At 36.4% G+C, this 23,697-nt stretch overlaps 3 protein-coding genes across 5 annotated transcripts; 2 read left to right on the top strand and 1 right to left on the bottom strand.

The window, feature by feature from the left end:
- Window positions 1-5,016, top strand: LOC112509966. Its single transcript, XM_025115199.1, has 4 exons — window positions 1-401; window positions 1,404-1,553; window positions 2,481-3,143; window positions 3,765-5,016. The coding sequence occupies exons 1-4, from the start codon at window positions 36-38 to the stop codon at window positions 4,731-4,733; spliced, it is 2,148 nt and encodes a 715-aa protein (XP_024970967.1). The 5' UTR covers window positions 1-35; the 3' UTR covers window positions 4,734-5,016.
- A 4,221-nt stretch (window positions 5,017-9,237) lies between these two features.
- LOC112510447 (histidine biosynthesis bifunctional protein hisIE, chloroplastic) lies at window positions 9,238-16,909 on the top strand. Of its 3 annotated transcripts, XM_025115866.1 has the most exons (6): window positions 9,238-9,372; window positions 12,105-12,314; window positions 14,238-14,483; window positions 15,034-15,129; window positions 15,222-15,373; window positions 16,423-16,909. In XM_025115866.1, the coding sequence occupies exons 2-6, from the start codon at window positions 12,147-12,149 to the stop codon at window positions 16,631-16,633; spliced, it is 873 nt and encodes a 290-aa protein (XP_024971634.1). In that variant the 5' UTR covers window positions 9,238-9,372; window positions 12,105-12,146; the 3' UTR covers window positions 16,634-16,909. The 3 variants fall into 3 exon arrangements, with proteins under 3 accessions (XP_024971634.1, XP_024971635.1, XP_024971636.1); XM_025115867.1 differs by lacking the exon at window positions 9,238-9,372 and having other exon boundaries at window positions 14,258-14,483; XM_025115868.1 differs by lacking the exons at window positions 9,238-9,372; window positions 12,105-12,314 and adding an exon at window positions 13,173-13,208 and having other exon boundaries at window positions 14,258-14,483.
- An 857-nt stretch (window positions 16,910-17,766) lies between these two features.
- LOC112510268 (vacuolar protein sorting-associated protein 60.2) lies at window positions 17,767-23,697 on the bottom strand. The gene is made up of 7 exons (XM_025115627.1): window positions 23,424-23,697; window positions 21,927-22,078; window positions 20,175-20,268; window positions 19,574-19,645; window positions 19,367-19,478; window positions 18,500-18,657; window positions 17,767-18,008 (listed from the first exon to the last, which is right to left on the bottom strand). Exons 1-7 carry the CDS (start codon window positions 23,490-23,492, stop codon window positions 17,955-17,957), a joined length of 711 nt encoding a protein of 236 aa, XP_024971395.1. The 5' UTR covers window positions 23,493-23,697; the 3' UTR covers window positions 17,767-17,954.

The following is a 23,697-nucleotide window of genomic DNA, read 5'->3' as shown; positions in this document are numbered from 1 at the left end:
TCCCTGATCCCAATATCAATCAATCTTGATAAGAAATGGCGGTTAGGATGATGAACTGGAGGCCATGGCCACCACTTTCGTCTAAGAAATTCGAAGCCAAGATTGTTGTATGTCGTCTCCAAGGCTTACCTGAGAAGATTACAAGTTCCGGCGGTGGCGGTGGGTGTGGGGAATCTCGGGATTTTTCAAAATTGGGTGTTGAAGTTAAGTGGAAAGGGTCTATTAAGTCGAACAATCGGTTGAATTTCAAGCGGAGCAGTGTGAAGAGGAATTTGACTAAGGAAGAATCATTAAACGATGATGGAGTTGTTGAATGGAATGAAGAATTTGTTGCGGTTTGTAATTTGGTGGCTTTTAGAGATGGTTTTCATCAGTGGGAAGTTGCATTCAGAGTGTTTGATGTAAGTCCTGAACTAATTTCCTTGGTTTCAATATGATTTTTTTTCTTGGTTGATCATGATTTAATGTCTCTTTTATCTTAAATTTGATTGTTTCTTGCTTTTCTATTGTTTTCTGTAGATTGAATTGTAGTTTTTCTTCAAAAAAAGGCTTAACTTGAGATTGATCCTGATCATGATCGTGATCACAAATATGCCAAAAGAGATTACAAAATTCTTGATTCTACTGTTATTGTATTAAATTTAAGAACTATTTACTTATTGTCAAACTAACAATTTGATGGAATATGTTTCCCAAAATCCACGTCCTGGTGTTAAGTTATAAAGATTGGATTGAGCTTCTCAGATTTTCATCAAGCAACACTTAACTTGAGACTGAATTTGATCCTTTTTTTCTTTATCTCAACATTTGTTTTGAGTTTTCTACATGAATGATCAAACAAGGTGAAGACTTGACTCTTGCTAGGATGATCAACAATCATTTAGCTGTGTTAACATAGTAAATAGCAAGCGAGTTCAATGATGCCACCAACCCTTTTTATCCCATTTAGTTATCATATGCAAATGCAGTCTTACCGATATGATTTTTTAGGAGACCAAGAAACCCCACACGAGGGATAAACTTTTGACAACGCCCATTAACATGCCCAGATTTGTTGACTGGTTTATTTGATGACGTATTAGACAATGATGTCCATTTTTAGTGCCGAGACTCGTGGCGTATTCCATATTCTTAGTGATTGCTTTTGGTTGTTGGAGAAATAGTAGATATAAGATGGTTTATTCACAAAAAAGAGGTTTTGCGAGAAAAATGGATCTTTTGTGAAAAAAATTGCGAAACGGGTGGTTATTTTCTGCTGGTTTGCAAAAAGTTGGCTATTTAATGATGTCATTTCTGTTCATGATAAAAAGGGTCCATCTTTTATAACCCCTTGTTCCTCTATAATAGCCATTTGCTTTGTATAATTTGTTTAAAGATTTTAGGATCATGCTGTTTTTGTTCAGGGCTTAAATCAAGGACCAAAAAGACGGGATCATGCTGTTGCAACTGGATCATTGAACCTTGCTGAATTCTCTTCGGCTGAGCAGGAAAAGACCCCAATAAGTATTCATCTCTCAGTGCCGGATAGCGTTGAGTGTAGTCCTATACTCTCTGTAAGTGCCTTCTAAAATGTATCTTGTTCAATAATGGAATCGTCTGGATAAATGACTTTAAATGAGTTTTCAATTAGAAGCATGACCTTCTAATTGTTTTGAGCTCTTGTCCCGCCCGTGGTTCAAGATAGTCTGCTCGTGTAAAAACTTAGAAATACACTAGAGGGTCATTTTGCAAAACGAGCTTCTCGAGAAGGTCATCAAGCTAAATTGCCCTTCAATGATGATACCATTTCCGCCAAAAAAAATTATGTCAATTTCATGTTCATAAGATAGGGTCCTCTAGGCAAATGACCTTAAATGAGTTTTCAGTTAGAAGCATGACCTTCTAATACCCTTTAGCTCAATGACCTTCATCTGACCTGCTCCTGGTTCAAAATAGCCCGGTCCTGGAAATTCTAAAGAAAATACACTAGAGGGTTAGAGATGTTAAAACATCTCTAACAAATTCTCTAAAATAGAAATTTTTGGGGATTTTGGCTAGTTTTTTGCTCCAATAGATTCTCCAAGATGGAGAAAATATGAGAGAGATCATGAAATTCTCCAAAATGAAGATTTTTTGGGATTTTCCCTAGTTTTTTGCTCCAATAGATTCTTCAAAATGAAGAAAATACGAGAGATCGTGAAATTTTCCAAAAATGATTACCTAGGAGAGATTATTCTTTATTCCTCATTTTATTAATTGAGAATCTTTGAAATTAAATATTTAGGATTGAGAAATAATTTTTATTAATTGTATCAAATATTTTAATAATATAATTAATGCTTAAATCTTCAGAGAAACTATTGGAGTTGAACGTAATTTTTTTTGGAGATTTTAACTTTTGATCGTGTTAAAAAATTTGAAGAATCTACTGTAGATGCTATTAGATTCTTAAATTCAGTTTTTTGAGAAGGTCGTTCAGCTAAATAGCCACAAATGTGCAGGTGTCACTCAGCCTCCTAGAACTCAGAAATGCATATGAGGTTACAGATTTCGCACAAAGATCCGTTGTGCCTCCTCCATTGTTACCCTACAACGAAGAAGTCTCGACTACATTCAAAGATGAGCCATCGGGTCTTAAAGCTGGTATTAAGAAATTTAAAATCTTTAGAGTAATTTCGGCTAACCGGACTAAAATAGCATGTCGTGAAGAAGAGGTTAGCGATGGGAAAAGCATCACAGTCAGAACCGAGGGTGCAGATTACCCTTTTGACACAGACTCACTTAATGGATCAGATGGAGTTGATTCTGAAGATGTAGATTATGCTGATTCTAGTGTTAGGAAGTCATTCAGCTATGGAACTCTGGCTAATGCAAATCATGCTGGAAGATTGTCTTACTTCAATTCAAGTGGTAGTGAAGATGAGGATCAAATATACTACCGAAACTATAAAACGGAAGCGGGTGATTTAAGCGTTTCTATGATCGATCACTCGGAAAAGCTAATCTCGAAGCGTAGGATCTTCCCATGGAGGAAAAGGAAGTTGAGTTTTCGATCTCCAAAAGCCAAAGGAGAGCCACTTCTAAAAAAGGATGTTGGAGAAGGTGGGGATGATATCGACTTTCATCGTCGAATGCTGAGCTCATCGGATGATTCCACATGTGGGGTAAGTTTTTTTCGTTTTCTTCCTCAATTGGGGCTGTTTACTAACTGCTCACCGCCTCTTAAGAGGTGCTTACCCGGTAAGAAGGGTTGCAATTTACTAAGAGACGCAAACCGGGCTTTTCGGGCCTGTACCCAAATTTGCCATGCCCCTTTTTGGGTAAGCAAAAAAATAAAGCGCGGATTTTCCAGGGTCGGGCTTTGGGGTTGAAAGAGGACCCGCTCGGGATTTAACTCGGCCTTGAATAAAGACCAGGCCTGGGATCGGGCTTACTAGGCTCAGGGTTTTCAGGTCGGGCCCGGTCAGGCTTCATGCTTGGGCTCTTTTCTGTATCTCTAGTTTACCAAATACCAATGCACTCTCACCCACAAATATGCTGACCAGAAAGGAAGGGGTTGCTGTCTGACTTGGTCAGTGTTTCAGTCAGCGCTCACCGAGACACTTTGGTAAACAAGTGTTTCAGTTGGCGCTTACCCAAACCGAACCTACTACCTAGTTTGCACTCTTACTCGGCACTTATTCAATTTTGTGTTGGTAAACAGCCCCATAAGGTGCCTAGTTGCATTAGGTTGCCCTTTTTTTGTTCTTCATTTTGACTTTTGGCTGACTTTATTAACATGGCAGCATCACAGAAGTGACGAAGGCTCAACGACAAGTAGATCTTCGATTTCCGGATTTGGAGACGACGATTTTGCCGTCGGTAGATGGGACAACATGGAAGTTACAAGTAGAGATGGGCAGATGAAGCTCCAAACCCAAATTTTCTTCGCTTCCATCGACCAAAGAAGCGAAAAAGCATCTGGGGAGAGCGCATGCACGACTTTAGTTGCCACCATTGCCGATTGGTTCCAAAACAACCGCCATGAAATGCCGATCAAGTCCGAACTAGATAGTCTGATTCGAGAAGGATCGTTAGAGTGGAGAAACCTCTGTGAAAACGAGGTTTATAAGAAACGCTTCCCGGATAAGCACTTCGATCTTGAAACGGTCCTTCAAGCCAAGATCCGTAATCTTGCTGTAATACCCGAAAAGTCCTTCATCGGATTCTTTCAACCGAATGAGCTCCAAAAGGGCGTTTTCGACTTTCTTGATGGTGCTATGTCGTTCGATAGCATATGGGATGAAATCAGCCAAATCGGCTCGAACCATGATGACATCATGAACCCATTGGTCTATATCGTGAGCTGGAATGATCACTTTTTCATCTTGAAAATTGATCGGGATGCATACTATATTATCGACACCTTGGGAGAGCGGCTATATGAAGGGTGCAGTCAGGCGTATATGCTGAAGTTCAATCAAGATACACGAATTCAACGAGTACCCAATGAGACGGAAAATCCGAATGAAAAAAAGGAAGGGAAAAAGGCTGATCGAAATGAAGTTCAGAAGGAGGAATTCACGGTGTTCGGAGGTAAAGAATCGTGCAAAGAGTACATCAAGAGCTTTTTGGCTGCGATTCCGATAAGAGAACTGCAGGCCGATCTCAAGAAAGGGTTAACGCCGGCATCGAGCCCTCTTGTTCAGCATCGACTGCAAATCGAATTTCACTACACCGAGTGTTTGCCGCAGCAGCAAACACTGATCCATTGACCAAAGGGTCATTGGTTCAACAGTATCTGGATTACGGGTAGAGTCCAACTTTTTAAGAGGTAAAAGGTTCAAATCTCACCGTATTAAATATGGATGAGTATTTACCATATATAAATATTATATACATGATATTAACAACACTGATAAGATTAACTCCAGTTAACTGTTCTTTAACTGTTTTTCCCTTTTTGCCCCTCTTGGAGTTTCTGATAACTTGCTGAATCAACAAGTGATCCCATCATAATGGGTTTTTTTATTAACCTAGATATCCAACCCGTTATGCGAGCCGAATAATTTCAGGACGACCACCTGCTTTGCAAATAGTCTGGAGTCACCGCATTTGAACCTCCATGGCCACAATGGGATTTTTATTCCTCCTTGGATTTGAACCTGAGACCTCATGGTACTTTTGACCTTTAGAATCAAGCTCAAACCAATGAGGCACCACCCTTGTGGTTAGGTTTTTTTTTCTATTTATACTAGTTGGGTATCCTTTATTTGTATTTGTAAACAAAAGTTAATGCAATTTTATTGTATATGAAATGGTGTTTATCTATTGATTATTAGTTGTCCTGTTAGTTTTATGTAGTTTAAATATGAAAATTTTAAATTTTTTATATATCTACTGATAACTTGTAAAGATCCAGGAATAACTCTGGAAAAAAAAACCAGAAAATCACAAAAAATGAATGAAAAAATATATCAAAATAGATGTTAAATTAACGTTGAAATATTCAAAATAGTGAAATTTCTTCAAATATTAACTTTCCTTCGATTTAGAGAAATTGTGGAAATGTTGTTGTATGTCGTTTTGAATCTCGCACGAGGTGGAGGTCTCTAAAGAAACAACTGTTTTTTTAACATTAAATTTTGTATATTTTTGAATTGATTTAAAATTTATTAACCATCTTGCTACTTTTAAGTATCAAGCGGTACAGTTCCTGTGACACCTTAAAATAGGGTAAATAAATAAATGGAAAAAGGGAGATGGAAAATAATTGGACTAAAAATGTGGAAAAAAAAGTGTTTAGAGGTAGGGGTGCTCAAAAACTCGACCAATCCGATCAAGCCAACCCAACCCGAAGCAACTTGATGTCTAATCGAGTTGTAAAATTGTCAAACCGTAGGTATTAGGTTGATATTGGGTTACTATTATTTGAACCCAACCCAACCTGATGAAACTGATATCCTTTTATTTCTTAGATTTAATATGATTAATGAATTTATATTAATATATTCATTAAACAATTACACTATCATGTATGCTTTTCATATACACATATTTTCAATCTATTCATATCTCTATATAACTCATTCGGTAACTGTGAACATATATATGTAAATTGAGAAAATTAATTGAATGTGATATAAGTAAAAAATATGAATAAGTTGTATCAAATGGTTGATGATGAAAAAGAAATTTTGAGTAGAGAAATAACATATTCAAGGTTAGAATAATATTTTAATATATCAAAGTATCAACCCGACCAACCCGTACGGGTTGGGTTGGGTTGCACTTTGGTTTGGGTTGGGTTGGGTTAAGATTTTTCCAAACCGCAAACATTGGATTGGATTGTTCAAACGTCCTCAACCCGATCAACCCAACCCTTGCGCACCCCTATTTAGAGGGGTCAAATATGCCACTTAATTAAAGTGATAAGTTAATAAATGAGAGCAGGGGGCCGAATGTATTTGTGAGAAAGTTTAGGGGCCGAATATTATATTTTAAAAACTTGGAGGACCTTTTCTGCCAAAAGGTAAGTTACTCAACCAAACTTTGTGATTATTGGCTGACTTCGTTTTTAAGTCATCTATCAAACTTTAGTAGTCTTATGTTTTAAAATTTAATTTAGAGGGTTCGATTTTGAGTTTTTTTTTTTTACAGATTTTCAAGTGGGTTCAGAACCAAATTTTTAAACAAGAAAATGAGACTCAATATTTGATGGTTTTCATTGATTTTTGTTCCTATGGTTGGAGAAAATGACTTTTCCTAGAGTTTTTGCAACAAGAATAGACGAAAACAGTAAAAAAAAGAGGCATTTTAATATGGAGAGATAATTATTAAATTATTTATTATGTAATAAATGATTTAATAGTCGTGTTTAAGGTGTCGTTTTACGTTTTTAGAGCTACGAGGCATTTTAAGTCAGAACGGGTGGTTCCTAAGGATAGATGATGTTATGAGTCGTTGTCAAGCGTAGCGCATAGAAGTTTATTAAATTATTTTATAATTAACGAGATTAAAGTGTCGTAATTGGAGTAAAGTATTTATTGGAACGCTTTAATTTAAAGAGATGGATTTATAAGATTATAAAATGATTATTTTGATGTTTTGAGATGCCGTCGAGTTTTAGATTTGGGTTTTGACTAAAATTGGTCGAGGTTGACCGAGTTGAGCAATTGTCCACTTTTAACTCGTTTGACCCACAAGTATTTTAACAATAAGGTCAAATGAAGATGTTTGAGATATTAAGAGACTCGGTTTTTGGAGTTTGACTTTAAGTTGGATAAAGTTTGACCATAGTTGACTTTTGGAGAAATTAAGTCATGAATGAGATATTATGGTATGAAATGTGTAGGTATCTAGTCAATCTACATGCAATCAGGTGAGTCTTCATGAGACTTACAATGGATGCATATCTACATACAAATTTATTTTCAAGCATTATATGATCGAATGATGATGTGTAACATGACATGTATGTAACTTTATGATTAATTGTATGCTATGTGTTTATTATGATTCCAAATAACTCTAGCATGTTATTTCATATAAAAGTTTTATGATCAGTTTTAATGTGTGGACATTTGACCCATAAGTCATAGGACAAGTGGCACGACCCTGTAACGGGTGTCCAGACAGGTGCAAGTCGGACTACTCAAGGAATGCCAATGACTAAATAATTCATACCCGACAGACAGTTTATGAGATCCATTTTCTTTTAGTGTTGCATGTTTTTCCAAAAAAAGGCATACTATTTGGTACAGAGTTTATAAGTTGATATGTGTTATATGAAATGATTTTTATTCATTCAAACCATGAACTCACCAAGTTTTATAAGTTGACTATAGTATGCACCTCAGGGACAAAAGATTTCAGGTTAGACAAAGAAAAAAGGGCAAACATAGAGACTTGTCTAGTCCATTTAAGTTCAATATTCATGTTCAGACGTCTATGATAGATAAATTTGTAATGCAATATGATATTGGAAGGGTTAGCATTTAAGTTATATATTTATTATCTTAAAGTCTTACACTGTAAATGGTCTAAAATTTTAATTTAGCCGTTATCTTGGAGTATTTATGGAGAATATGTTGTAGATTACGTAATATTTCTCATAGTAAATTGAGAGCGTTGCAGTTCTATTGTTTGTATGGAGGACGGGTAACAGGTCCAAACACAATGTATCAAATACGGTGGCACAAACACCCATTTGATTTCTTCGTCGTAAGGTAAAAAATATTTAGTGTCATGAAAGGTGTCACCGTATTATAATATTGGGTGCTATTGTATACATTTTGGAACTACAATAATGATACGATTTTGTCTTAGCAGAGTTGGTTTGGACGGTTTTTCTCCCATCCCAGGCGTGGTTTGAATCTCGTTTTAATCATTTTTTTAGTTTTTAGCTGTTATTTTCAGGTTTATTATGTTTCTAAAAAAATTGCAATAAAAGACTAACAAAAGACCTGACATACGAAAGTAAACAACTAACCAACAACCCACTTGAAAAAAATTATACGTTCAACTTTGATAGGTAATTTCTATTTATTAGCAGCTTAATGTGACTCACAACTTATTCGATCAACTACACATGACTATTTGATAGTGGCTTAATGATGTAGAAAGTGGTTTATTGAGTAAGTAATTTATGTAGAAAACCAAGCTTTTTCCAAAACAGTCATTTTCAATTAAAAAATATGCTTATTCCATCTATGAAAAAAATCTTTCTTACAAAATTATATCAAACAAAAACCTTTACGTTCTATACAGATAGATTAATTGGTTCAGACAACTTCTCCATACAGAATTTACTCAAAACCCATTATTCTTTTTTATAGCCCAAACTCAATGTTATACGAACTCAACCTGAACCAGCAACACACGAGCTATCGGTCTCTCAGACTCACGAATCTCGTTGCCGACTTCACGCGCTCACCGGAATCACCTTCCCGGCTTCAAGCTTACGGCGTCCGACGACCTGTTACTGCTCTGTCTCTCACAGATTCACGATCTCACCTCTCCCTCTTGGTAAATTGAAATTTCTAGGGTTTAGGTTCAATAATCGCTTCTTAGAGGCTGTTTGTTTGGCTCTTAACGGTCACATTAAGAGGAAACCACTTAATCGGTGAGAGGTATGGAGTTTTTGGAAGGGAAAAAAATAGCCTCTTAATGGTTATTAACCTCTTAATGTAACCATCTTTACCCTTCCCACTCCTCTCTTCTAGCCGTCGCCTTCACCGAGTTCACGTCGCCTTCACGTCGCATTCCACAGCTTCGCCGGTTGTCTTCTCCACCGTCTCCGGTCACCTCCACCGTCCCCATAGCCGGTCGCCTCCACCGTCTCCGTCTCCTCCGTCGCCGGTTGTCGCCTCCACCATCTCTGCATCTCTCTATCTTCTGTCTCACAACAATCAGGTATTTCCCTGAATCGATCTCCTCCCAAAGCTCCCTCTGTCAATTTTTACGATTGTGATTTGTTGTATCATAGTCAAGTTCCCTGAATCGATCTCCTCCCATAGTCTGTATGAGCTCAGGCAAGCTCACTTTGCTAAAGCCCATCAATGTTTTCCCCAACTTAACAGGGCTTGGTAAAAATGAATGCTATGAAATCTTGGTGTTGATGAATGCTATGAGTTTATCTGCCTTCTAGTGCTTTCTTCACCAAATGACGTCACTGTTATTGTCACTGAGTTTCTGGTAAAAATGAATGCTATGAAATCTTGGAGATTTTGGATTTAATGAATCGTTTAATATATGCAACCTGGAAACAAACATAAAGAAGTGAACTCCCTATGGTAACAATGCAGGAATGAAATCCTTTCACACACTCCTGTATCAAACATTTTGATTATTTCTTTTTTGAAGGAAATTGGCATAGGCTTTCTTCATACACTCCACTTGTGCAAGGCTTTCTTCACTACTTTCCCATGCCCATTTTTGGCCAACCTATATCTCCACCTCTTCTAACCACTACATTCAAAGGTCTGCTTTGGAGACAAACAAACAGCCCCTAACATTGGCTTTAATTTCTTTCAGCAACATTGATCAATAACACCTTTTGATAAATAGCAAGCCACTGAAAAGTTTGTTTCCAGGTTGCGCATTTTGATTATTTTTTAATTGTAACTTTGATTATTGACTTGAATCACATTGAGGTATGGAATTAGTTGTTATGGTCCCAAGCTACAGTCAAAGTTTGCTTATGGTCGCTTTATAAAATTGTTATGATTGCTTATGGTTAGTAATTGTTATGGTAATTGCTATGGTAATTGCTTATGGTCGCTTTATAAAATTATTTGGATTAGGTATGGACTAACATGAAATCTTGTTTTGAACTAATAATGTTACTTTTGTTTGGATTAATATGAAATGTGTAGTTATATTTGCAAAATAATTGTTTTATTAAGATATCTGCCAAACAACTATATTTCATTCGGTACTAAATCATACAGAGGGTTAAAATGGTAATTTGTTGTCATTCAGAGAACAGTTACCAAACAACATTATTTCATTCAGCACTTAACCATTCTGGCCCTCTTTAACCATTCTGACCATTTAACCATTCAGCAACCGCCAAACAGCCCCTTAGACTTGAGTTATTGACGTGTTTGAAATGTGCTTAATGCTTATGTTGTTTTGAATGATTTTGTTGTGTCAGATTCAATTCTCCAAAGGGCAACACACGAGACATTAGTGGTTACAAGTTAGACATTTAGTTTGGATTTGGGAACTAAAACTTTGCCATTTTTTGTTAATTTGTTTGGGAACTTTGCTTGATGCTTCTGTTATCTTGAACTTTGACAATTTACAAATTCCTAAGTGTTAATCTTGATAGTGTAGACTTGTAGTGAAATTGTATTGCAATATGCATCTGTAGTAGGGAACTGATCACAAGCATTCTTAAACAACTGAACTTTAATATTCATGATGTTGGAGATTCAGAGGTTCCATTAATGGTTCTTTGTGGATCTATTTGCACTATGATTTTCTTGCTTATTAGCCACTGAGATCCTAGGACCCGTGGCATTGAATTGATCTAGCAGCACCAAAAATCTATACACTGATGCCAACATGAAGGAGACCAGAAACACACCCAAACTGTTACAATTCTGTCAGAGATTTGGGTAGGGTGGCATATAATTAGCTCACATATGTTTCCAAGGATCCAATTGAAGAATAATGTAAGAGATGTGATCAATACAAAACCCAAAGTAAGCAAGCTATAAGCACATTACTTGAAAATTAACAAGCTTAACAGATGCGTAATTAGAATCCATATATACATACGGAATATATGTTTTTCAATTCACTTGTTTTATTTAAGAGGACCACCCTACATAATATTCTTGGCCCCGCCCTTGTGCGTACATCCCACCCCAATACCTACTTTTAACTTGATGTACACCCGATCAAAAACAGTAAAAATCAATAGTAAATCTGGTTGGTTGTATTACTCACAGTCGAATACTTACAGAAGCGTTTATGGCTTTCGAGAGGCCAGAATCTCTCCACAGGACTCACGCACAAGGTTTGTGTTAAGCAAGGCAGTAGGGGTTGGTTGTAAGGTTATATAATAAGGATTAAGTGTTTACCCAACAGAATGCTTACCTACTGGACCCTCACGACTTATTTGTACTTAGGCATATGCCAATACCTACTTGTACACTATAAGCAATACCTACTTGTACCACTACTAACATAGGGTATAACACAAGTTGACTTGGTTTTTAACTCAATTTTGATTTGAAAAGAAATTTAACTATCAAAAGTCAATTGTGAATTTTTTTTGGATGAAAGGGGTAAAGTTAAATACAGATGGTATCTTTTATTTCTCATGTGTTATAGTTGTCTCTTTGTGTCATATGTGATCTTGTCTTTGTGTCTTGTTAGAGTTTATTACATATGGAAAATGAAAAAGTGGCACTTTTTTAAGTTTATAATATTTATATATGGGTATATGGCAAATGCTCTTCACCTTTGATGAGGTTTGAAGCTTTGACCTCCAAAGAGGTTGGGATCTACTGGTAACTCGGATATCACTGGGTCATTGATCCATTTGGGTGTTCTTCTTTTTGTTGTTCTTCTTTTGACATATTTTATTGTAGATGTTTTGCCTATGAAATCTTCATATTCACTTTCTTCTTTAGGGATAGCTTGATACACCTGACCTGAGGTTTGCTTGATTCCCTATGGCGTTTGTACATTTTAATGGGCTTCGGTCTCTGCAAATTTCTTCACGAGGATGCATCTTCAACCCTGGTAGCGGGCACACACGAAGCGATATATCCAACAATAGATGTTCTGCTGTCAAGGCTTGCATCAAGCAACCTGATCAAAAAGTTCATCTTGAATCTAAGGTAATTATATTAGACCATATACTTCATCTAGTTGTGGGATATAATTCAAAAGAAGTGTACTATTGGTATCAAATGTATCTAATACGCTTTAGAGATAGTAGCATACGGGAATCTTTTGGACCCAAACGAATATCATAAGTTATTGGTAACAATTGGTAGTGGGTAAGCATGGTTTCAAAATCATTTGAGGCGTACGCCTCGAGGCGAGGCGGTGAAAAAATGAACCTGAGGCGTCGCTTCTCCATGCTTGTATGAAGAGTGCGCCTTGCATGTGTGAGGCGGTGGGTAAGGCAGTGAGGCGGTGAGCGAGGCTGAGGCGTAAGCCTCTTTTCATATGATGTGATAATACATGGGTTAGTGGGTGTGTCAAGTTTTTGGGTTGGTGGGTGTCAGGTTTTATTATATAAATACAAGAATAATGTCAGACCCTAATATGATAACATATATTCGGTGGATTCTTCTTTTTAAAATCTTAGTCTTTCTCCTTAACCTTTAAACCTTCCTTACTGCAATGACAACTTGTACCTGCTGCAGTAGAAACTTGTACTTGTTTCTGGTTTATATAAAATATGTACGTATATATATTATGTTTCTAGTATTTGTATGTATATTTTGTCATGTATAATTATATAATTTATAAATAAGTATAATGAGACTTAGTAAAGAAATATAATTATATTTACATTTTGTGTCCATAGTCCATCCTATTTGGTTCTCTTAGTTTACATTTTGAGATTCTAATGCTATTATTAGATATGTGTTAATATATTAAAATTTTTATTTTATTTTATTTTCTGCCTCGGGGTTTACGCCTCGGACTGCCTCGAGGCTTACGCCTCGCCTCGTCGAGGGAAAACACCTCGAGGCCTGGTTCTGCCTTTTAAAACTATGTGGGTAAGTTGATAATTTAACTTCAAAGTTTACCAGATAGAAAAACGTTATGTTTTCTAGAGGCGGACTTGGTACATTACCAATTTTTTTTCTCCACTACTATGTACCAACCAATTATAATTGGTATGCAAAATACTATACATGTACCAACCAACAGTACTTGGTATCGACTCAATTGGTACCCTCTTTTTTCAGTTGATACATGTTGGTACTACTTTGTACCAACTTCAAGTCACATATATGAAAACCCACAATTTTATTCAAATTTTGAGTGACATTTTGAGTTCGCGGGTAACACATGTCATGTTTAAGGGTTTTTTAATTGCAGGGAATAAAACCTGTAAACATTCAAATGCTCAAACAAAAAGGTTAAAGTTACGATGTTTAATATTCAATACATCAAATAAGTTGGTACCATGGTACTACCATATACCAACCAAGGTTTCATAATTGGTACGGGTCTTACCAACTGACTGCGATTAGTACCAATTTAATTGGTACGGTTGGTACAAATGTTGGTCGGTTTGGTTTGGTACAAAATTGCCACCCCTAATATTTTCACTGGACATCCCAAAATGGAATTGTTTCAATTTTCATGGTATGGAGGGAGTAATGTATGCTCCCCCTATCTCATGAAAATTGCCAAGTTTGAAATGGTACATAGTTTAACCCTCCATCCCAAAATAAGTGTCCACTTTCAAAAGTAAGTGCCTATTTTTCAATTCTATCATCAACCATGAGGTTGAGAAATTCATTATTCCCTCTACTATTAAGTATTATTATTAAGGGTACAAATGTCATTTAGTTGATTAAAAAATGTACTAATTACACACTTCTAAAACAGTGTGCCTTTTCCATTGTGGACATTTATTTTGGGACGGAAAGAGATATTTGTCAAATATCTAAAAGACCCTTCAATAAGACAATTGACTAGCATTAAAATCTTGACAGATGCATTCACTTCTTGGTATTTATTAAAACTTCATATTTATGTTAAATTGCTAATAAGATAATTTGAAAAACGAATTTCAGTTAAATTCGGTATTGGACAGTGTGAAATGGGACGAGAAGGGTTTGGCTGTGGCTATAGCACAAAATGTCGACTCAGGAGCAATCTTAATGCAAGGATTTGCCAACCGGGAAGCACTTGCGACCACAATTGCTTCCAAGAAAGCAACTTTTTATAGCAGATCAAGATCAACATTGTGGATAAAAGGAGAGACCTCCCTTAATTTCATCAATGTTCATGACATCTTTCTTGACTGTGATCGTGATTCTGTAAGTTCCTTTCATGTTCGAACTACCCATCCCATGAAAATCAAGAACTTGCAGCATTTCTTCATTTTCATTTTGGAAAAAGATTCCCAGTTAAGGGCTTGTTTGTTAGTAACTTAATTAGCTTAATAGGGCTCACAGCTTTTTACTGTTTGGTAGTGGCTTAATGATATAGAAAGTGGCTTATTCAATAAGTTTCTAGGAGGAAGCTTTATGCATGAAGCCAAGTTTTTTTTCTCCGAACATGCCTCTCCCAATTAAAAAATACGCTCATTCCATCTATGAAAAACCCTCCCAAACAAAAACCTTTCCAATCTATACAGACAAATTAATCCACACAAACAGCTTCCTCCATACAAGACTTAATGGAAAACCAATCAAACAACCTCTTAGATTACGTATTTTTCCATCATCATGTGGAACCAATCAAACTTAGTATATCCTGCTCGAAAGCAGGGTCGGGGAGGGGTGGGATGTCCGGACCTCTAGCCTGAAAAGGTAGAGTGGCTGTTCCCATGAAGAAGGTAACTGACGCGTTTTAACATTTTGTCAGATCATATACCTTGGAAAGCCGGATGGTCCAACTTGTCACACTGGAGCGGAAACTTGCTATTACACATCCATTTTCGATTCTCTAAATAAACCACAGGTACCCATTACTTACCCTCAAGGCCATCCATTTTTCAGAAAATTATGTTTATTTACGTTTGATCTTCGAACCCTTTAATTTGTTATGTTGAGGCTGAAGAAAATAATCTGGCATTGACGACATTGTATTCACTGGAATCCACACTTTCCCGAAGAAAGGAAGAACTGTTGGCACCTCAACAAGGCAAACCATCATGGACAAAACGCTTATTGCTTGATGAGAAGTTACTGTGCTCAAAGATCCGGTACGCTCATTTCTTGCGTAAATTTTTTTTTGTTCACTTATAACATTTATCTGTCTCTATTTTGTGGATTCCATCTTCGGTTTTTCTCATATCTAATTGGTAGGGCCAAGAATCACATCTTCATTTGAAAAGGGAACCGAGTTATGAAATATTAAATGATGAAAGCATATGTTTTCTTTGAATGTGGGCATTTCGTCTTCTTTTCTATAATTATTTGATCTTTATGATTCAACAAGCCTGAGTATCTCTTATTGTGGTGCCGATTTGTCCTACAATTGGTGCGATATTAGGCTTAAGGACTTATTTGTTAGCAACTTGAGCTTAATGTGACTCATAGCTTATTTTTGTCAGTTATACATGAGTGTTTGCCATTGGTTTAAAGGAAGTGGCTTTTTCAGTAAGTTTTTAACAGGGAGCTTTATTTAGAAAGCAAAGTTTTTTTTCAAACCTATCCCTCCCAATTAAAAAACACACTCTTTCCATCTATGCAAAAACTCTCCTAAACAAAAACCTTCCCAATCTATATAGATAGTTAATTCACACAGACAACTTTATCCATAAATGACTTAACCAACGAAACAGCCCCCTTGGTCAACAAAGTCCCGAGTGGGACAAATGCATTCTTTTTCCTGTCCCTGTGGAATAAAACAATGGAGATGGATAAGATTAGTAAATTACTAAACTACCCACGTCAAATTAAAACCCTAATACTTTCCACAATTATTTCATCAAACTACCTCACTCTCACCCATCGACGTACCAGCTGCACCTCCTAAAAGTCCTTAGTAGAGGCTATTGACAACTCACATCATAGTTTTTAAGCTGATTTGAAGATTCTTGAGTTAGCCTACTGTTTTGCACTTGAGTTATTTTAAAGGGATATTTCAAGAAAGGAAATCATTGCATTTATTTTGAAACAATCCTGAAGGAAAATGTTTCGTGGCGCAGGGAGTATAAAATCGTGTGTACCTTCATAGTTTATCTCAAAATCGAAATTGTTGTAATGAAATACTGGAGTTCAGATGTAACAATGCTTTCTTTTTTTGCAGCGAAGAAGCCGACGAATTTTGCAGAACACTGGAAGAGAATGAGGACGAATCACGAACTTTATCTGAGATGGCAGACGTGCTGTATCACGAGCTCGTCTTATTGATCCACAGAGGTTTAAAATTCGAAGATGTTCTCGAGGTTCTTAGATGCAGATTTGCTCAATCGGGAATCGATGAAAAGAATAGCCGCAAACCGAAAACCGTAAAATGATTACTGCATTTTTCATAACTTCAATGAACAAGAACATGGGCATCTGCAAAGTTGTTTTCATCGAATATTTGGAATAGTCTATAGGAACCCATGTATTTTTTTTTTTTGGAAGGGTGTAACAGGCTATGCCTGTACTAATCCCAGCAAATTATAACGGCAAGAAATCAGTCATGATAAACTTAGTAGCCACAATTGTTGTGCATGTCTGGAATAGAACCCTCTGGACAAATGGGATATTTCACCATATCTTTCATAGCCTCAACCGCTACGTCACAACCCATGTGCTTCCCATGTGCTCTTTTAACCTTTTAACTCATGATAGTGTTTGGTATGCAGATGAGACTGTACAAACTGGACGGGACGGACAAAAATGAGGTAGACGGTTGAATGAATTGTGCATGGTAGCAGGATTTTTAATTTAGCAATCTTGTCTAATATCCTAGATTATTGTTTCACCTATTTTAGTGGGACGAAAAATTCAGTCTTCTTGTTTTAGTCTAATATCTCATCAAACATAAGAACTGTTTCTGTTTTGTTATATTCAATTTTGTCCCTTTGATCATGGTCTCGTTTTGTAGTCAAGAGTCTTCCCGGTTTTGTCAAACTACAAACGAGTTGAGATATTGGCACGACAATATTGGGTTAAGCTCAAACTCGCTTCAATAGCTCGATAAGTACCTACTTGTTAGCAGCTTAATGAGACTTGCAACTTATTTGGTCAGTTATAAATGACTGTTTTATAATTGTTTAATGACATATAAAATAGCTTATTCAGTAAGGTTTTATAGAGGAGCTTTATGTAGAAAGTCAAAAAAAATCCAAACCTACTCCGACAATTGAAAACCCGCTCCCATCTATAAAAAAAACATCTCAAACAAAACCCTTTTTCTTCTCATGTATCAATCAAAGAAATATATCTGGAAAAAAACAAACTTGATTCAAGAGCTTGAACAACATCGATAAATACTCGACTCATTTGGTAATTTTCTTGATGCATCATTTCGTTTATGATTGAATTTTCTTTTGGCGTTTTTCCTTTGTCTACTTCCAAAAATGTTGCTCATAATCTTTCCAAAAGAAAATCATCGACTATTGCAATGTTCCATTGGGTCGGATATTACGAGAAGAAAATCCAAAGAAGTGAACAACAAATTTAACGAATGGGGTCGATACAAGCTTAAATGAAGTAAGAATGTGTGGTTATAGAGGTAATGCAAAGGTGGTTTTATAAATGTTGAATTGCAGAAATAGAAAACAGATGATCCAAAAGCATGTGCATGAATAACACACTCCGGTTCTGCACAATACGGTTAGCCACACTCTAACCACGTAGAGATGCACGGGGGACTGGAGGTAAACCAAGATCGTCTTCGGCCTGTAAACCATTACAAAATTGACATTAAATCATCATTCATCAATCCATTTATACTGGAGTGGAATTACCCCGTGTGTGTTTTGAAGTATATAATATTTATATACGGCAAATGCAACAAATAAACTCAGTGTCCCCATGTTGCCGCTCTATCATGCCAACGTAGTGGAAATTTCTTTAGGAGTGTTAAAAGGGGAAGACGCTTTAATTTGATGTGGACTCTACGTTACTGGTAGTCTCATTGTATGTGGCATTAGCGGTTGTAAGTTCAAAGCTTCAAATCCCTTTTGCCCTCTTTTAATTTTTTGGTAATGGTCGAGTAAAAAAGAAGGAAAAACCACTTGTCGTGTCATTTTTAATTACACCGTATTTTTTATAATTAATTTTCGTTTTATTTTATATTATGCTAATTATTTAGTATATGTGCTAGAAAAAAATTCTGGGTTCGCCTCTACATTTATCAAAACGTAGTATAACAAGCTTTTGAAACATACCTGATTGTTAACTCTGCGGGCTGGTACCGCATGTCCACTTGGAGCTGAAGGCAAGTTGAGCTCTTCATTCAAATCAGGTTCGTTATCAGGTTGAAGATATGAAGGTACCCCTTCCCCTTCGGTTTCTAGCCCCATGTCTGCTTCCAAAGCGTCGAGTTCTGCATAACCATTCAACCCAAAGCTTTGAGATTTGAAATAAATGATTAAAGAATTCAATAGACATAAAATCGCAGCTTTTTTTTTTAGCAATTTAGGTTTTACTTTCCACAAATAACAACAATTAACTCTCTCCAGGGCATGTTCAAATGAAAACCAAGAATATTTTGGGAACCTTGGAACTGCTTTATCCATGATAAATGTCATGCTAAATACTCATAATGAAAATACATGACATTTATCATATGAATGTATGATATCATAATGAATAAGATTATTCAGAGTTATTCATCATGAATAATACTAACATAGTTGGTTCCATTATTCTCAAAACATCCATGGTTCTCATTTAACTTTTTCCATACTCCCTTGTGTCTCAAGTTTTTCACCTTTTTGAAGTCTTCTTCAAATTCTTCAAAATTTCCTTCTTTTATCACACACTTTTCACAAGTCAGTGTCTTTGTTTCAAGTATATTTAGAAACGGTATTTTCAAGATAGTCGACGGTTTAAAGGGAAAAGGACCAGGCGGGACTGTCCGGAATTTTTGTATCTCCCAGGCCCACCCATTAATTTTAATGGTCTGGCCCACGCCCACTATTTTTTCGAGAATGGTTATACAAGCCTGCTTTTCTAACAGGCTGTACTGTCCATCAACAGCTCTAAAAGTAACGATTTTGTAGTAGAATTACAATGGTAAGTTTTATGCTCACCACCCATGAGATCTTCTTCATCAATGTCATCAGGCACACTGTAGCTTCTGCCAAGAGACTCTTGTATTTCATTGCTAACTTCCATCAAGTCAATCATGTCATCTTGCAAATTCTTCAGATGAATAGAACAAATGGTTTCAATTTAGAGATATTATCAAATGATAAAATGGTATGATAGGAATAAGACGAACAGAATTGTATACTAACATCAATGTCTTGAATCTTTACGGTTTTCATCATTCCTTTCAACTCTTTGTTTGCTGATTTCAAAGCCGACATCTGGAAGATACAAAATCGATCAGTGACAAGAATTTTGAGTTCCGGGTAACTGAAATAAGGAATTATGTCTTCAAAAACCAAAAGATGAAGCGTTTTAGAGTAGAAGAGCAAAGAGCAACGCAATATTTCACACACATATTCAAGAAAAATCCATCCCTAGAATTAGATGGGCGGTCCACTACCTCATGGAGGTAGGCAGCAACTTCCAACCAGAGGACAGAAAAAGCTCCACCCTGCATGCTTTGAACTATTTCCCACAGGGCGCTACCAACAAAAGCAATATAAGGTGAACAACGGAAGCCCAAAAGAGCCAACTCAATCAAGCTAAGGCCACATATATTGTATCATGATGATATGAATCCCCCGATACTATTAGAAAAGCTAGAACTCACAACGTTGGATACTTAGCAAACACAGTTGCTTATCCAGGGGAAATCAAACAAAACCCAAAGATAATAACGAAATGTTCAGAAAAGCATGATTAAAAGACAAATCCAAGGATAGTAACAACAATTAACTTAAAACATACTGTTTGCTGAGCATCTTTGATACCCTCCGAAGCAAATGCAACTTGATCTAGATTGAAAGTTTGGTTATATAGCATGTCTCGTTGTCCTTCATACCTGCCAAGAATGAGTAAAAGTGGCAGATTAAGAGTCTAACCATATAAATGAAATTTAAGAAAGTGCCTTTTATAATATTAAAAGCTATGGAAGAATTCTTAAGTCTAGATATCCTAAGAAGGAGGCCTTAAGTAAGATACCCACAAAAACTAGGTCCATGAAACCTGCTACTATTTCAACCAAAGTGTATTTTACTATAAAAACATAGTACAAAACAGGCATTGTAGCGATTGTAATTTATGACCAGTTTAGAATCCTGTTATATCCACCATATCAACCATTCCTCCCTAAACTCCAGGAAAGGAAAGCCAACCCAGCAAGGCTTTAGGCTGCTTTGACTAGGAATGTAATTCAGTTGGGTCTCTGACACATGAATAAAAAAAGATCTCACTTTCAGATTGAATTCAGGCCTTCAGGATGGATATACCAATACCCTATTTCTTATCATCATTTCTCCTCGTGTGTTGATGCAGAATAGAGGATGAGGAACAGATTTATGAATCAACTATCATATACAATGACCAAAGGGTTTTTGGCCCAGCGGTATCTGAGTTACCAGTAAGATCCCAACCTTTTGGAGGTTAAGGGTTCAATCTCACCAAAGGCGAGGAGGGTGTGTGAGTATGGGGCTATTCATGGGAGAACTCTGTATTTTGTGGGAACTGTGAGATCCATTCACAGCCACACATGTTGAACCCGTACATGGTGATTCACATTGTAATTACTTACTGAACCCAAACCAATGTGTTTTTTATTTCAAATATTAAACTCAAACATGGTAATTTGTACTGTTAACAGTCATTGATCCAAGGCATGAGTGTTTTATGTTTCAAACATTAAACCTAGACATGGTAATTCACATTGTGATTACTCACTAAACCCATACATGTGGTTGGATCTCACAATTCTCACAAATAACCAGGTTCTCAGATGATTACCACCCTTGCCATATATGCTTTGAAAAAACAACCATATAGAATGTGATGATCCTAAGAAACCACCTCCATTACTTGGCATAGCTTACACATGTCTGTCAATAACTTGATTCTAGGTACATCTTCACCACCAACAAAATCCTTCTATATATTGTATGTTACATGATAGCAATCAGTAAAAAGTTGGGGATTGCACAAAGTATTCCCTCACCAATAAGGTATAAGGCTGCAAACTTACTAGCTACGTGTAAGCTTGGCAACCCATCCAAATTTAGCCTCACGAGTCAAATCTGATGGATATAGTAATAAAATAAAGGATGTCACACTGTCACCTACATCTTTAACTGAACTTCCCAAGTGTCGTCTACGGACATCTTATAATAATCGAATGATCTTTTTCTGCTTCTAGAGGTATTTTTGGAAGTCAATGCCTTCAATGTTATTAAGGTATAAATGCAGTGTGTACTTGAAATTTTCAGAATTCAGCATTATTAGCTGTTATTCTCAATGACGATACTCCACATATCATAAGGTATCTGATCTCTGTTTGTCCAAAATGAACATGTTCTTTTGAAGCTGTCCTAATTATCATTTTCCATGTATACTTTCAAATGGAAAACTTATCCTCAAACCACCATGTGCCTAAATCTGACAAAAAGACAACACTTGTCAAACATGATATTTTAAATTGTTAGATGGTTGCCATATTATGAAGTGACCTACATTCTTTTCTGCTTGAGAACTCTCATTGCCCGAGCTTTCACAGCTTCTTGAGCTGGACCAGGACGGGTTCTTTTGATCTGCTCTTTATATCGAGCAAGCTCCCCATCAAGTCGCTTGATTTTCTCATCCACCGTCTCACCTCTTTTATTGATCTACATATGCAATAAGAAATAATCAAGCTTCTATCTATATACAGTTAGAGCACATTAACAAGATCCAGAGCTACAGCCATTTAATCATCAGAAGAGAAAAAATGCAAGAATGTTTGGTAATGCAGCTTAAAGAAACTCCCACATATACAATCCATCAAATCCAAATACAAATGCAATTTTAGCTTGAACAAATGGCTTATCCTACTAACAAACCATGCTAATTTTTGCTTCATGAAAAATTTAGTGAGAAAAACGAAATTAGAACTGTTTCCAACACCTCCTGTCCTTTTGGTCTCATGGCTCCATAGAGAGATCATAGACATGTAGGAAAACAACATCTTTGTTTTTTGGAAAAAGGAAAACAACATCCTTAGTTAATAAAATAATGGCTAGTGACAACCAACTGGTCACATGATATTTCGACCATCAACAATAGCCTTGGAAGAAGACTTTTAAGTCATTGAAGCTCTCTTGCCAATCTGTAATTTATGTTAACACACCTTAAAGTGTGTTGAAAGTGCAATGATAGGATAAATTGTAGTATTTAGGAACTGTTATCCGAAATATGTTACCTCAATACTTCAAATCCTAAGATGATAAAAGCTACAACCTACAACATCCCAATTACCTAGCAATTTGAAGTGCTCCTTTGGGAGGGGGGGGGGGGGAGAAGGCAATAGAAGGACAGACCAACTCATTCGTTGATCAAACGAAAATACTATTTGAGCTCCCATATTGAATTAAACTGATATAATCCAAATAATATGATTAGATATGAGCACAAAGTTTCCACCAACAAATATTTGATTATGTGATACTGTAACCCTCGGAGGTGAAGCCTTAGGATATCAATGGAGGATGCTCACAGATCAAACAGTTCCATGTAATGCCTCAACGTTTCGCACACATTGGCCACACCTGTGCTCATCTATAACTGCAAATCAATAAATAGCTCAAAGGTTTTACTCTGATATCTTCTAGATCACAATTTTTCACAGCAGCTCTTCATTCATTTTCAGCCAAAAGCTCTATGACTAGCTTTTAATGCGATCTTAGAATCCCTTAGCTTAAAAAAAAACAACCATACATAACCTCCATAGACTTCAGCTAGACCACAATCAACAGCGTCCTTAATACAGTTTCTAAAAATTCTCGGGCCTCTTTTAGTTACACATTGAAATCTAAAATTAAGTAACCGGCAACATGAATAGAATGACAATGCGGTTAAAAAAAAACAAAGCAAAACAGTTACAGATATCGATGAAAACGATTTAATACAAGAACCTAAACAAAATCAAACACATCCACCGATATATATATATATAGAGAGAGAGAGAGAGAGTACCCGATCGGAGGCGTCATTAAGCGACGGAGGAGGTTCTTTATCTTTCTTAACACCAAACACTCTCTTCATCTTCGTTTACTTCAAATTTTTTGCTGCTTTTAGGGTTTTCTCTTAAGTAAAACCCTAATTTAACATACGATGAAGAAGATCTGAGAATAACAAACTCAATGCGAGGATTTCTTGCTTGCAATCCTTGGTTTGCAGGAGCTGTAGAAGAGCGATTCGAATGAAAACGAAGACTCGATGTGGGTGTTTGAATTCTGAAATTCGAATC

The sequence above is a fragment of the Cynara cardunculus genome (assembly GCF_001531365.2).
Source record: "Cynara cardunculus var. scolymus isolate 2C chromosome LG 3, CcrdV1, whole genome shotgun sequence".
In the NCBI taxonomy this organism is placed as follows: Eukaryota; Viridiplantae; Streptophyta; class Magnoliopsida; order Asterales; family Asteraceae; genus Cynara; species Cynara cardunculus.
This window is presented reverse-complemented; position numbering and strand designations above follow the sequence as displayed.

Excerpts from the sequence above, each read along its gene's own strand:
- LOC112509966 (XM_025115199.1), top strand. The coding sequence starts at position 36 with ATGGCGGTTAGGATGATGAACTGGAGGCCATGGCCACCACTTTCGTCT. Across the intron at positions 402-1,403 it reads TTGCATTCAGAGTGTTTGAT|GGCTTAAATCAAGGACCAAA; the intron begins GTAAGTCCTGAA and ends GTTTTTGTTCAG. Across the intron at positions 1,554-2,480 it reads AGTGTAGTCCTATACTCTCT|GTGTCACTCAGCCTCCTAGA; the intron begins GTAAGTGCCTTC and ends ACAAATGTGCAG.
- LOC112510447 (XM_025115866.1), top strand. The coding sequence starts at position 12,147 with ATGGCGTTTGTACATTTTAATGGGCTTCGGTCTCTGCAAATTTCTTCA. Across the intron at positions 14,484-15,033 it reads TTGACTGTGATCGTGATTCT|ATCATATACCTTGGAAAGCC; the intron begins GTAAGTTCCTTT and ends ACATTTTGTCAG. Across the intron at positions 15,130-15,221 it reads ATTCTCTAAATAAACCACAG|GCTGAAGAAAATAATCTGGC; the intron begins GTACCCATTACT and ends TGTTATGTTGAG.
- LOC112510268 (XM_025115627.1), bottom strand. The coding sequence starts at position 23,492 with ATGAAGAGAGTGTTTGGTGTTAAGAAAGATAAAGAACCTCCTCCGTCG. Across the intron at positions 19,646-20,174 it reads TCAAAGATGCTCAGCAAACA|ATGTCGGCTTTGAAATCAGC; the intron begins GTATGTTTTAAG and ends TGTATCTTCCAG. Across the intron at positions 19,479-19,573 it reads TAAAGATTCAAGACATTGAT|AATTTGCAAGATGACATGAT; the intron begins GTTAGTATACAA and ends ATTCATCTGAAG.